Below are 15,236 nucleotides of genomic sequence, written 5' to 3'. Positions count from 1 at the left end.
ACTCAACTACTCGTATTAAAAATATCATTTCATTCGATTATAAGACGGAAAAAAATGCTACTTGTCTACGTCTATTCGATTCTAAAAAAAAATAACATTTTGACGTTACCCTTCAGTAATACGAGTGTTCGAAAGGTTTCGTTTTCGCTCGACTCTGCGGGCTCGACTCTGCGCCGCGCACGCTTTGGAGTTTCAGTAGTTTCGTTATCGCGTCGTGCTGTGAGGGTTCTGCTGGCTCGCGAAACTTTCATTTGGAACAAGCAGCGAAAATGCCACGTCCATGTGATGTCGCGGGAAGCCCTCGTTGCTTTCCCACTCCGGAGAGCCGGTGTCGAGGCCGCCGTCGTAGTACGCAACGACGCCAGCAGTGCGAGCCCTCAGCAGCAGGTCGCGCTCGTCGGTGCTCAAATCGCTGAAGTTGAGCCCACCATCGCGAGCCAATCTGTAGGTGTCAGGGTCCATTGCGACGAGCGTCGAAGTTAGCGTCATAGAATGAAGTACCAGCTTATGGGCATCTTGCGCTGGAGTTTGAGGTATAGTAGCGGCGCCTGGTGGCGGTGCGGGAAACGACATCTGGGTCGTGCCAGCTTAGGTCGTATTGAGCCCTGGTTGTGGCGAAGCACGTTTCTAGGCCGAGTTTTGCGTCGATTCGCACATTTTTATGTCCTGTTGCGAGTGCGAAAAGGCTCTTCGCTTCTCATAAGACCACGCCGACCACACTGCGAGCTCGCCGCAGCCTATAGTTTAACGAAAACGGACTCTCCGTGTACCGTGGGACATGATGTGGGACGTAATTCGTTTCTCCTTCCGCTAGCCACCATACTCCCGCTTTCGCTCTGCTGTCGGTTCTGTCTTGGCTCTGTTTCTGGCCGCGCGTTCGCGTTTTGCGCAGAAAAGCCGTAGCGCCGTCTGCGGACGCCGTTCTACTCACCGATGGCGCAACGTCACTATGAGACCATGATGTCAGTACTCCTCGATCGGAGGGCGGGCGATTTGAACTGCGCTAGAGGTACGCGGACGCTTCAGAACGCATTTTCTCTTAAAATAAGTCTCTCCTTGGCACGAAACAAGCGTTTCGAGGTTTCTGTGATGGTATTTCAACAGTTTACGTTGACTTAATAGTAACCTTTAGTGTCCCTTTAAACGTCTACGTAGGCTAGCACTCATCACAGATACGTGGGCTCCAGTGTCAACGAGTGCTTGAACAGGCACGCCGTCTATTTTAACGTCAATTACACTTCTTGTGGGCACAGACAGAGGATTTGCTGCAGTAGTCGGCAATGCAGCACCACCTCCGAGGGCTTACCTAGTCTTCCAAAAGGGTGCGGCCGAAAGCCACAGGGGACCAAAGGCTACGTGCCTGCGGTGAACGAGACTGATGTCCGGGCGGCGATGGTGAGCGGCTGTACCACGTGTTCCTAACAGAGTTGTTGGCCCTGTTAGACTCGGCCGTGGGCGTAACATTGCGGGCATTTCTATCAAAACAGCTCAGCTTGGTTGGCGTGCGAGGTGTTGAGGGCCACGAGTTGCGACAGTATCGGGCGGCATGACCAATGCGGTGACAGCTGAAACATATCGGCTGGTCGTCCGCAGTTCTCCACTCAGTCGGGTTGCAATAACGCGGAGAGAAGCGTCGGGGTGGAGTGAAAATAGTAGAAGGGCGTTTGTTAGCTCTGGGATTGGCGACAACACACACAGAATGTAAACCAATGTTTTCAAGTTCCTGGCGAACAATGGCTTGTACGAGGGGAACTGAAGATGTGGTAGCATCAGGGCTAAGCGAACAGAAATCTGCGGGTGCCATCATATCCAGATCACATCTAACGATTCGCAGCACGTCCTCTGATGGTGACGCATGCTGATGTGCGGGTTGATCTTCACACGTTGACGTTGCGGCAGTATTGGGAAGTCTGGCGAATGGTTGCAAGAAGCATCGGCTTTTGGCCTGCTCAAATTGTCGGCACTCTTTAATGATTGCATCAACTGTAGAGCAGCTTTTGCACATGAGCAGATTAAATGCATCATCAGCAATGCCCTTAAGCACGTGCCCAACCGTCTTAGCTTCTCTCATGTCGTGATCGGCTTTACGACAAAGTGCCAGCACGTCCTGGATGTATGAGACATAAGACTCCGTAGGGAATTGGGAACTGGAGGCCAGTTCCTGCTTTGCGGCAATTTTACAGCCGGCTGGTTCGCCAAACAACTCTGTCAATTTCTCTTTGCATTGGTCCCAGCTGGTTAGCTCCTCTTCGTGGTTTTCGTACCACACCTTTGCCGTGCCTCTTAGGTAGAACAACAGGTTAGCTAGCATAAGCGTAGGGACCCATCTGTTGATTCCGCTCACGCGTTCGTACATGGCCACCCACTCTTCAACGTCGGCACTATCGGTCCCGCAGAGTTCCAGGATCATTGGGTTGCACAATAACAACCAAAAGTGACAGCGACTTAGCATGCAACGGTGACGTAAGAGGCGGCAACGAGATTGATCTCGAGTTCTCACAGTCATTCATGGTGTGGAAGGTGATGCGACGTCCACTGTGGAGCGCGGTTTCCAGCTGTGGTACCCCGCACCTCTCACCAATATGTTACGGGAATGTTGGGAGTATAGAAGATTGTATTTACAATATATATACAAAATGAGTCAGCGCAGTTAAGATGGCTGACCACCAACAACACGCAGCAGCCAGCGTCCCGCCATCTACTTCCTCTTTTCTTTCAACCTTCCGTAACAATATATCCGGGTTAGGTATATTCGAAATCAACTGTAGTTGACGGCATTGTAGTGCCCTTCAGAATACCATTGTACTACTCACGAGAAGAAAGGGGGTTAACCGAGGGGCCCGGTTTTTATCAATCATAGCATGAGAGGCCAACAATCAAAGACCCCAAGGAAAACATAGGGGAAATTACTTGTACTTACTAACTGAATTAAAGAAATGATAAATTAATGGCTATGAAATTGGATGAAAAAACAACTTGCCGCAGGTGGGGAATGATCCCACGTCTTCGCATTACGCATTTCTCCAGGAGGTGAGCATGTTGACCAGGGGCAAAATCCCAAGGGGGGCACATCTGGTGTTGCATCGCATGCACACGAAGTGTTGCATCGCACATGTAATGCGAAGATGTGGGATCGTTCCCCCCCTGCGGCAAGTTGTTTTTCAATCCACTTTCATTGCCGTTAATTTATCATTTAATTCAATTAGTAAGTACAAGTAATTCCTCCTATGTTTTCCTTGGCGTCTGTTTGTTGGCTTCTTGTGACTGCACTACTCAGTAGCTTAGAGACGCAATATATTTACCTTTAGCCCACTTACTGCAACAGAGATTTCATGACTCAAGATACGCACAATTTTTTTTAGAGAACCAAAATCACAAGGCTACTTTTGAGCCTAATACACTCAACATGAGTACACACGAACTTAAACCCTGCGTACTGCCAAATGGACTTATGCAGGCTGCAAGAACCAAACCAAGTAGTGCTGGTAGTGGGCTAGTACGCAGGTGAGCATATGTAAGGGGGAAGATAAAAAGCTGGAGGCATTATACTCACGAAGGCACAAGGGGTGCCTGGAAACCGGCACTGATAGGCCTGGGTGGGGCTGCCGGGGGTGGCCTGCCCGCTGCATCGGGCCGCGATGGGATCACTGGGGCTGGCCGGCTGGCCGCCGCTGGGACTGGGGGGGGTGCCCGGGAAGATCCCACATTCCTCCGGGGACCCCCCGGGGAGGGAGGGGCCGGCCTGCACATCAGCGACTTGTCACGATCATGATGCTCCACCTAAGCTGCCACAGGCACTTCAAAGAATTTTCGTATCTCCAGGCAGTCATGTACCCCCCCCCCCCCCCCACACACACACACACTTGCACATAGTAGTCATGTGACTGGTGATTCTGCCTTGCTATACAACTGAAAGAGAATGCAAATGTTTGACCATCATTACCGATAAACAATAATTTAAGCCCAGAGCAGACACCATCAAAATCCACGACTTCACAGCGAGCTGGTAAGGGAACTTCAAGGCTGTATCACAACCCATCTCATTTTTATGTTTTTTTAGCTTACCAAACCAGAAAAGTGGCAGCAGTAGCTTTGTTGGTATTGTACAAGCAGGATTTATCAATACAGCATAACTCAATTTGCTCTAGTTTTCTTTTTAGCGTATCTTTAATAGGTTAATGTTCTTTCCAACAGAGAGAGAGAGAGAGAGTAAACATTAATGAGCACCAGCAGCTCAGTCGGCTGGGCCTAGGCCTCCCACGATAGGATTTCATTTTCTCTTAAACTAGACAACACCAGATGTGCCCCCAGGGTGTCAACCAAGTTGACATTTACAAATTCCTTGAGTTTTCCAGGTTTTCCCTGAGTGCCTTTGCAAAGTTCCCTGAGTGACGCAAAACTTTGTTTTACGTCAAGACAGGCTGACACTGTGTCGCTCGATGCTGTCAGTCTCTAGTAAGCATGCTAAGAAATGACTTAATCCAGTTTGAATAGTAAAGAGCATCATTTATTTTATATTTTAAAAAATCTGTAGCGACGGGTTAGTAAAATGCACAGCAAATAAGACAACATTGAAAAAAAAATGGTAAAACACATTGCAAATCGAGTGTAACATTCTCAAATATGAATAAAAATGAGATGCATACATAAACAAATGTTTTCGAATATCCACTTCAGTCACGAATTATGATCAACTGTCGATACATATGTGTGAAACATAGGTGGTGCTTGACTCGACTGAAAGCAAATCAAGGTGATAGAATGACTTGAGAATTTATGATGACTCATTATAGAGTAACTAAATATTTTAATATTGTAAAGTCAGTCATGCTACGCTTCATAAAAAGGATTAAATCCCCCGCTTGAACTACATGCCCAAGTTATTCATTAGTCTCAAGCATTTCAAGAAAAAAATTTATATATTTCAAGGTTGCTACCAACGTGCCCTACACCAAGTGTCACGTAAAACATGGTAGTGCCTTCACCAAAGCAATACTCTGTAATGATACATATCACTCGGAAGGAAAATGGAAGCAATTTAGGTTAACAGAACGCTCAATTTGCCGTAAGCTGTTCATGCTCTATTTCTTGTTACCACTGCACAGAAATGGCAAAAATAGGTCGCTTCTACAAATGTGCATGCCGTGACTGAAGGTGATATGAGCTACTTTTATCAATTTATAGCAAGCTTATTGGTGTGAGGCCCAAACTTTGTCACAAATGAGATTGTCAACAGCTGGTGTGTCAACCTCAACTCTCCTGACATACTCTCGGCTCGTGCACAACACCTCAGTGTTGCATTTCACTGCTTTAACGAGTTTATTTTAGTTTGGATGAGGAACACCTGCATTCCAGAGTCAGCCAACACTGTTTTTTAAGCTCAGGCTCCTTGAAAAAAAGCGGCGGCAGGCTTCCTTCCCCGTTCATTCCTCAATGCGTAGGTCCTTTCTGTTCTCGTCCTCCTCCCAGCGCGCTTTCGCCCCACGGACCATTCGAAGCATCCTCTTCGTAAGCTGTACAGTCAACGTCCGATTTTTCGGACTCCCTAAGGGCCGCGAAAACGTCCGTAAAATCGGGCAGTCCGTAAAAATGAATGCGTGTCTTTTACTGCCATTGAAGGCTCAAATCGCCACAGGCACATCCGGAAAGGCCTACCATCACGCTTCTTAGGCATATCGGTGCCCCTACTGTGACAGGAGATGATGGATGGACGCGTGTATAATTAAGGAATAGATGCTGTGTCCCGTGACAATTGCCCCTTCCCACACTTGTTATGCTTCACCGCGTTACACTTTTGTATTGAGGCAAAGCTGACTTTTGGGAACCGGCATTATGCAGCGCGCTGTACTTTCCGAGCTTCGAAGCCAACCGCGAGGACCACAAAGACGGAGTCAGTGCCACTGCTTACAGCGGCGAATTCTTTCAATGAAAAACACGGCGCCGAACGGCAAGAAGCTTTATAACGAACGTTGAAGCAGCTAGGCCTAGCGTTTGCCACGGTGGCGAGGTAATCAAAACGGCAGCAATCGTGGCTTTGATTAATGCCGTTTCGGAGCTGCGGTCACGGAAAAAAGTCCGGAAAATCGGACGGCGAAGGGCTCTTGCGTCCGAAATTTCAGATGTTCTTAGACATTGATTCTATGGGGTACGTGCTAGTGCCACGGAGCCGTCGGGCGTCCGAAAAGTCGGCCACTGACTGTAAACTCCTCCAGCCGACGACACGGCGTCAAAAGACGGTTCATTACGATCCCTCTATGTTACGCGAGCCAGCATTAGTGCGACTTTCGTTCCCTTTCAATAAAATTACAGCTAATTTTCCCTGATAGAAGCACAAATTCCCCGAGTTTACCCTGAGTATTTCCAGACTATTCAAAATCCCTGAGAATTCCCGGTTTTCCCGGTTGGTACACACCCTGCCCCCCTTGAAATTTTGCCCCTGGTCGACTTGCTCACCTGGAGAAAGTTAGAACAATGATGAATGAAATTTAAAAGGTTACCGTAAAGTAAGAATGCACAGAGTCTGAGATTAAGCTTCAAAGCACACATGACAAGTATAGTGCCTGCTAGCTGTGCTCACCGTGGAGAATCAGGGGGTTGCATTTTGAGCCAGTCATCCTTGACAGGCGGTGGTGTTGGCTGATAAGATGTCTGCATGGACACGTCGCCAATGATACGCAGAGCTTCTTTGCAGGCATGGTACATGCGTAGCATCTCATCTCGCTTCTGTGCCTCTTCAGGACTCTCTTCCATGAGCTGCGTCTGCACAACACATGCCAATGCTGTCAATCTCCACATGGACCAAAAAAGCCAGAAACGTCAGACTGCACAGAACACTGCATGTATAGCACCTGTAATTAGCAAGCTAACATGTCAGGTTAGCTATGCAGAGCAAGTGAAGCAATAAACTTCTGCACTTTCTGTGACAGCTAAATAATTTGAATTCTGGGGTTTAACATGCCAAAATCACAATATGATTATAGGGCAAGCTTTAGTGGGAGACTCCAGATTAATTTTGACCACCTGGGGCTCTTTAACACGCACCTAAATCGAAGTACATGGGTGTCTTTGCATTTCACCCCCATCAAACTGCGGACTTCTTGGGATAGCTGAAATTGCAGTTAGAAGTAGAAAAACAAGCTCTTAGACAGATGTACATTCACATACTCCCCTATACTTTCCATTTGTAGTAAATACCCCAGAAGTCTCATGCTCTTTGCTGTCTTCTGCACTTTTGTGTGAATTTCATTGTCCCCTTCTGCCATTCCATTTTGCTCAGTCACGGCCTTTTCTCTTTCTCCATCCTGTAGTGAAGCACTTTCATTCACTTTCTAGTATAATCACTGTCTTTTGCATGTTTTGCTACAATACACATGGGAAATTCTGCAATCTGGCTTTCCCTAAAATCCACTATTAAGTCACCGAGAAAGCTTGGGCAGAGCTTTAAGTGAGAAGCAAGCATTAAGTCAACTATAGTAATCACAATACAAAATTTTTACACATTATGGCCAAGGGTTCAAAGTTCTCAAAAAGAAAATGTGTACATAGGATCAACATATCTAACTGGCTATGGCAAAATCGCCAATTTGAACAAGCTGAGACCAAGTGAAACTCACAGAAACCAACTGGGAATTTTACTACAAGAAAGGTCTTGTAGCCACATCTCTGGTATAAATGTGATTTGCGCCATACACCCTAAGCAACCGCCGGAGAAGTGCCATTTTGACCTGAAAGGCGAACTGCAATGAAATTTCCCTTTGGCTAAAATTGGCATTCAGCGAGTAGTAGTACAGGGTGTCTACCAAGTTGACATTTCCAAATTCCCTGAGTTTTCCAGGTTTTCCCTGAGCACATTTGCAAAATTCCCTGAATGAGCCAGAACTTTACGTTTTATGTGAAGACAGGCTGACACCACGTTGCTCGATGCTGTCATTCTCTAGTAAGCATGCTGAAACAAAAAAAAAATGACTTAATCCAGTTTGAATAGTAAGGAGTAATATCTATTTTATTTAAAAAGAAAACAGAAGGAAGGTGTTAGGAAAATGCACAGCGAAAGAAACGGTAAAACCCATTCCGAATTGAGTCGAACATTTTCAAATACGAATAAAAAGTAGATGCATAAAGAAGCAAATATTTTCGAATATGAGCTAATTCTATCAACTGAAAACAAGCGCATTGGTATAAGGCCTTCACTTTGCCACAAGTGAGATTCTCTCTCAGCAGCTGGGAAGTCAACCTCAACTGTCCTGACATACTCTCAGCCCATACACAACATCTCAGTGTTGGGTTTCACTGCTTAAAACAGTTTATTTTGGTTTGGATGAGGGGCACCTGTATCTCGGCGTCAGCCAACACTTAGTTTTTTTAGCTCAAGCTTCTTCAAAAAGGCGGCGGCACGTTTCCTTTCCCGTTAATTCCTCAGTGCGTCGGTCCTTTCTGTTCTCATCTTCCTTCTACCACGCTTACACCACATGGATCATTTGAAGCATCCTTTTGGTCAGTTTTACAGTCAACGTCCGATTTTTCGGATTCCCTAGGGGCCGCATAAACATCCGAAAATCGGGCAGTCCAAAAATAGTGAATGCCTGTCTTTACCTGCCCTTAAGGGCTAAAATTGCCACAGGCATGCCCGAAAAAGCTCTTAAGGCCTGCCAGCACACTTACTAGGCATATCGGTGCTCGTAGTGTGACAGGGGATGGGGGTGCACGTGTGTATAATTAATGTTGAATTCCAATGGCGGAGTCGGAGTAAGTTTTTCTGCTCGTTTCGGAACAAGTTTGTTCCAATGGCAGAGTGAGGGCGGGAGTAAGGTGTTCCAATGAGAGAGTCGGAGGGGATTCAGAGCGGGAGTCACTCCGTGGAGCAGAAAAAGATGCTCCGCCAAAATCGGCGGAGTGGACCGGAACTCTGCGTGACGTATTGCCTTTACCACGTTTGTCTGCTGGGAGGCGCCACCGGTCACGACTCGCGAGGAAGCAAAAGCTGCTGCACGCTTGACGAGATATCCATTCCGCACTTTTAAAAAAACAACAGGTGAACGGCGCTGAAGAGACAAGTGACTGGTGCGACGGTGCTGGGAGCAAACAGTGGAAGGAAATGACAACACGCAAGGTATCCTGGGCAACTCTGTGATAGAACTCCCGCTTCCGCCTTGCTCCGGCGGCGCAGGTGGTGTTCCACTCGCGGATCTGGAGGCGTTGCTCTGCGCCAGAGTCGAGTGCTCGCTCGCGGAGTCCGTCGGCTGCTCCGACTCCGCCATTGGAATTCAACATAAGGAATACATACTGTGTCCCGTGACAATTGCCCCTTCCCACGCTTATTAAGCTTCACCGCCTAACACTACTGTACTGAGGCGAAGATAACTTTCGGAGACTGGCATTACGCAACGCGGTGTGTGTGCTCTGCGAGCTTCAAAGCCAATCGCGAGGATTACAAAGGCGGAGTCGGTGCCATTGGTGATAGCGACAATTTCTTTCAATGAAAAACACGGCACCGCACGGCAAGAAGCTTGATAGCGAACATAGAAGCAGCTAGGCCTAACGTTGCCGCGGTGGTAGTTACGGCTGCCAGCAGATCTGCGTGCGAGAGTGCCGGTTCGAGGCGGCGAGATAATCAAAATAGCGGCGGTGGCGGCTTTGATTAATGCCATTTTAGACCTGCAGTCAGGGCAATATACATTGACTATATGGAGTACGTGGTGGTGCCGCAAAGGCGTGCAAATTATCGGGCATGTCCGAAAAATCGGGCGTCTAGAAAATCGGTCGTTAACTACCCTGGCAATACATCGTGCCGATGACACGGCGTCAGTGACGATTCGTTGCGATTCCTCTGTTACTGGAGCCAGCATTATTACGACTTTCGTTCCCTTTCAATAATGTTACAGCTAATTTTCCCTGATAGAAGCACAAATTCCCTGAGTTTTCCCTGAGTTTTTCCAGACTGTTAAAATTCCCTGAGAATTCCCGGTTTTCCCGGTTGGTAGACACCCTGTAGTACCTACTATTGAAGGTGTTCTGGCAAAGCTGCAGCACTGGTAATTGTCTGATTTTCATATTGGAAGCCTTTAAATGGCACATGCAGATCACACGTGCACCCGGCACTTAGTGGATATGATGTCAGTCCCAGCACATCACCTCTCTGAGATTTTTCAGAACGCTGTAGGCAACCGTGTACAGTGCCTAATCTCGGAGGCCACGCCGAGGAGTTGTGCATTCCGAGTCATGCGTCACTTAAGGCAAGCAGTAACTTTCTTTTGAAGTTTCGGTATGAAAAACATCTAATTTTGCAAACCTTTCCCAACACATCCACTCTCATTTCAAACGTAACATTTTGCACAGAGGCTGCTTTATATTTACGCTATCTGAAACTAGGCTTTTTACACGATCCTAAATTGCATTGCAGTCAAACTAACTGGGCCACCGGCAGAATGTACAGCCTGCTGCCCACTTGCACAGCTCGTTTTATACCATGTACCACGCACACAAACAAGGCCCGAGCAGCAAGCCCCTCTTACCCTTGCCTTGGCATTTTTCTCCTGCAAAGGAGTACCGAGCGAATGTCACCTGGTAAATTTATATTCGGTGCTCTTGGATATCTTAACACTCGGATGCACCTCATCCCATACTCCAAAGAACAAGGTGGTGCCCTGACCTAGCTCACTATAGCCATAGCCACATGCAGCTGAACGAACTTCATGGGCACTTTCACCCATAGACCAGGACTTCCAAAGACTGCTGTAATGGTTGGTTGTCCCTGCCTTTTGTACATATCAGGAAATAATTCCCTTCATTGACTGAAGTCCTGTAACCATCTCTATGCCTTGATTGTGAGTCAACGCACACATAAAGCACCTCTTTTATGCATCGCAAAGTGAGGACAAGCTATGTGTCTCACTTCAGAGCCTCAAGCTGGTAGTGGGCATCTTAGCCTGAAACTGCAACTTCAGGAGGGGTGCGCTCCCACTGTTTTGCCAGTGCTTTGAGTGTGAGGTAGGCTTTATAGCTATGTAAAGCACCCACCTTTGTAGTGTATACAGGTAATATTAAGAAATCCCTCACATTCAATTTTACATGCAGCACATTCATTTGATAGTTAAGTATCGTCCTTTGCAGTTACACTAGAAAAGAACTTCACTCATTAAATGTTTCACACTAATAAGCACTGGAATAATGCAGTCAAACCTCAAAATAACAAATCCCTGCTTAATGAAGTAAAAAAATTGTCTCCCTATCTCCCCTTCATTCAAAATCATGCTTTTCTCAATTTGGCACTATACATCCACACTACAACTTAATGTCTCCATACATCACACATGTACATACACAGCTTCAGATAGAAGCAAACCAACAGGCTGATGCAGAGTTCATCAGTTATCCACACACACAAAAAAAATCAAGCAAAATCAACCTGCCAACCACATCACTACTTCTGCAGTGCCTTAACTATATGTACTCTATTCACACTCACAAGGCTATCAGAGATGTGCGTTTTTCTGTGAGCTGGCAATGATAGCAGAGCCTACTGCATCTGCTTAAGAGGAAGCTTTAGCTCGGGCCCAACTCTGACATAGCCTATTCAAATACATGTAAAATACAGAAACGCTTTTCTGAGATTACCCCTGGACCAATTTTAATGAAATCTGTTGCATTTGAGAGATAAAGGTAAATTCTAGTACTGTTGGAAGTGGGACTTCGATTTAGGCCCTGAATTTTGTAAAAATAATTTTCAAAAATTCGAAAGTTAAAAAGAATAGAAGCACGAAGTTTACAAATGCATCAAGAACAGATACTGCAGTACTGTAAACGGCATCCATTAGCTCATTCAAAGCGGACAAATTTAAATTAAATTAAATTATGGGGTTTTACGTGCCAAAACCACTTTCTGATTATGAGGCACGCCATAGTGGAGGACTCCGGAAATTTCGACAACCTGCGGTTCTTTAATGTGCACCTAAATCTAAGTACACGGGTGTTTTCACATTTCGCCCCCATCGAAATGCGGCCGCCATGGCCAGGATTCGATCCCGTGACCTCGTGCTCAGCAGCCCAACACCATAGCCACTGAGCAACCACGGTGGGTACGGACAAATTTGTTACGTTAATTTATATCTTACATGAATTTGTTACGTTGCGTACATGGGTTTTGCAAAAGCTGTATTTCCATATTACTATTTTTTTTTTTATTTATGTGTAACATATTCATTTTGTCCGCTTTAGATGTACTATTAGATGCAATTCACAGACTTGTGATGTCATTTGTTATTGCCGAGTTAGAGTTGTAAACTTGACAATTCCTTTTTTTTAAATGTTTGATTGTTGTCAAATTTTAATAAAAAATTGATGACCTAAATCAAAGATCCAAAACCTACCGTCACTAGATATTAAGTTTTTCTTTTAAATGCAATAAACCTCGTTAAATTTGGTGCAGTGGTTGCCGAGAAAAACTAATTCTCCTTTTACGTGCATTTAGATAGGAACACCCGAGCTAAAGCTTCCTCTTAAGCAACTTTCACGAGTGGCAAAATGGGGGTAGTGCTTTAAGGGCACTGTAATCAATGTGCATCATGTTTTCAGTAATTTTAGACCAGAGCAGGCATTTCCAGATTTTTGCAGTATTGGGCTCAGTATTTGATACTTTATACTATAAAGAATTATTCAAAATTGTGCTACCAGAATACTAGAGAGTACACTGAACAAGCTGCAAGCTTCCTGGCACTTTGATTTCCTTCTTGGCAGGGTCAAGAACTTTTCAGCCCGTTTGTACACTTGCCAACCCAAGACTAAGCTCTAAAGAAAAGAAAATGCAGATGAAATGTATATACATAGTATGGCACTAAGCAGTACTAAAATGTAAAAATGCTGGCACTATATGATGCGGAACAATCTTATAGTTGAAAATTCCAAGAGTAAATTATTTCTTACCTGATCACCTGAAGCATAAAGTGCTGCTAGTAGTTCTGAATAGATGAATTCTTTAGTCTGCACAAGAACACAAAAGCACAAGCTTAAGTAAACTGTCTTTCAGCGCCACTATACCATGTATATTACCCAGCAAACATTTAACGCCTAAAAAATACCGTTCATTATAGGAAAAGTGAAGAACCAAGCTCCATAAAGAATATTTTAAAATATTGTAGTACCCTCCGCCAGAATAGATAAAAAACAACACTTGAAAACAAGTCAATGTCTTAACTTTACTCTTTACAACCAATTATTGAAAGCTCGACACTTGACCCACAGAGCAGCCACAAACTGCAGCTTATACAGGCGCCGAAAAAAGTGGTATACTCCACGCAGCGGGAGCCGGAGCAACGGCAAACTAGAGTTTAGCAAAGTTGCTTGTAGGTCCGCCATCTTGCCTGGGAAGCAACCAAATATATGCGGCGAAGCCGCACTTCGTTTTTGCAGGTGGCATGCCTACCGTATCGTTGACCGACCGTGGGTTCTTTTGCATGGCTTTTGGACTGCTTTTCCGCCTAAATGCAAACAATGCGCATCGAAACAGCTGACTGCATAAGATCGTCAAGAAAAAGGCGCTGAGATCGGTCCCCACCGAAGCTTACGCCTAGCATATCCGCTGAGTCCGCCTGCACGCTCTCGGTGCGCCTAGGCTCAGGAATCAAGAAGTCTAACAAGGATAAATCACTCTATATTTCAGCTTTCACATCGGTGTTCTTAAATAAACCATTTTTTCATGTTTACAGTGCCAGCACAAGCAGCGATGAGCGCCGATGTGACGAGTCATAAACACGGGTATATAGGTGCTGTCGCTGAAGGCTCCCAGCACTAGCCTGCGCTTCTCTGACGAAGATATATGACTAGACAGACGTGTCGACTGAAAGGCATCACTGAACTAAGAAAACGTTGCATATCCTTCGCGTGAAGAACAAGGAACAGCTATCCAAATCAGTAGTAACAGCTCATACTGCGTCCCGGGTCGACAGTTCATTTAGGACTTTTTTTGAAGTTAAAATGCCAGTCACAAGTGAAAATAGATGTTGTGGCACTTCCGAGCATGCTACTGAATACGGACAGCAAAATTTTCTTTGTGGTACAGGCGTGAGTTTTAGTTGCTGGGTGATAGCGCATCTACCATGACTGAGCGAGACATCTCTGTCAAACTAAAACTGCTTCTCAATCCTTGACATGGCAAATTATCCGCTCATGTTCGCCTCCTGGCGTGGCGTAGTGGTAAAGTACCGGGCTTGGGATCTGAAGGTCCGACGATCGAATCCTGGTCGGGGCTTTATCTATTTTTTTTATTGCACCAAAATGTGTTTTGTTGCTTTCTGTATTCCAAAAAAATATATATGGTGTCAAGGCACCGCATATTTAATGCACTAGAGCTATTTTTCGCACCAGTACCCAGCGCCTCTGAGTACGCCTCGCCTGCCCAGCATCCAGCGCGCGGCACTGGGCCCATAATCCGGCGCTGCACTGAACACTGGATAATGGGTACTGGGTTTTGCATTAGGGATACCTGCTTATGTGAAAAAGCTCTCAACGTGTAGGCAGTCTAAAATATTACTGGTGAATCAATGACCAACCATTAGTATTTCGACACTGGTACCCCATTGGACTTGCTGTAGAAACGTACCCACCTACTACAGGCACTGGATATCAGCCACACCTGCAAGTGCCACTTCATTATGTGCCTTTTCACTGCAGGGATTCCAAAAGTAACCTTCTATGGGATTGTAGTGAAAGTTTTTCTCTCACAGGACTGACATAGCTACATCGACATAGCTACATAGCTAGCTCTCCGCATCTAGCGCGCACGCAAACAGCGAACGCCGAGATTGGCCGGATTCGCTTTGAATTTGACTGGCGATAACTTGTGTCAATCCAGTTCGCTGCAGCGGCGGCAGCGGGAAGTACAAAAATTGGCCCGAGTATCTGCTTCTCCACAATGCACGGTTGCTTGACTACCACGTGATGACGCTCTGCCAATAGAGGCGATAGCAGCGTGATAAAACAGACGTACAACTCTGCTACCTTTGGTAGCATATACAGTAACTCTACGGCAAACTGCATCGTAACGCTATCTACAGGCAGCATCTGGGATCGACACAGCCAATGGGTGCCCTTTATTGTCTGCAGGCATGTCGCTTGACTCGTGTCAATGTTTCGTGCTTCAGCTCGCCGAAATGCCGAGCGACGCCGCTGCAGTAGCAATCTGCGTGGAGTATACCACTTTTGTCGGCGCCTGTACATACTAGAGGCATGAAGTGTCACTATCT

General features: G+C 45.9%; 1 protein-coding gene across 8 annotated transcripts in view; it reads right to left on the bottom strand.

Moving 5' to 3' along the window:
- The window catches only part of shi (dynamin-1 shibire), a 136,051-nt gene that overhangs the window by 27,031 nt on the left and 93,784 nt on the right, over positions 1-15,236 (bottom strand). For 7 of the 8 annotated variants that reach the window (XM_075688379.1, XM_075688369.1, XM_075688396.1 and 4 more), the window contains 3 exons: positions 12,919-12,975; positions 6,578-6,759; positions 3,554-3,742 (listed from right to left, as the gene is read on the bottom strand). In XM_075688379.1, the coding sequence (XP_075544494.1) occupies positions 3,554-3,742; positions 6,578-6,759; positions 12,919-12,975 (428 nt within the window). Of the gene's footprint in view, positions 1-3,549; positions 3,743-6,577; positions 6,760-12,918; positions 12,976-15,236 lie in introns of those variants that run through there. The other variant, XM_075688431.1, reaches the window with a different exon arrangement.

This window comes from Dermacentor variabilis, chromosome 1, assembly GCF_050947875.1.
Source record: "Dermacentor variabilis isolate Ectoservices chromosome 1, ASM5094787v1, whole genome shotgun sequence".
Classification (NCBI taxonomy): Eukaryota; Metazoa; Arthropoda; class Arachnida; order Ixodida; family Ixodidae; genus Dermacentor; species Dermacentor variabilis.
This window is presented reverse-complemented; position numbering and strand designations above follow the sequence as displayed.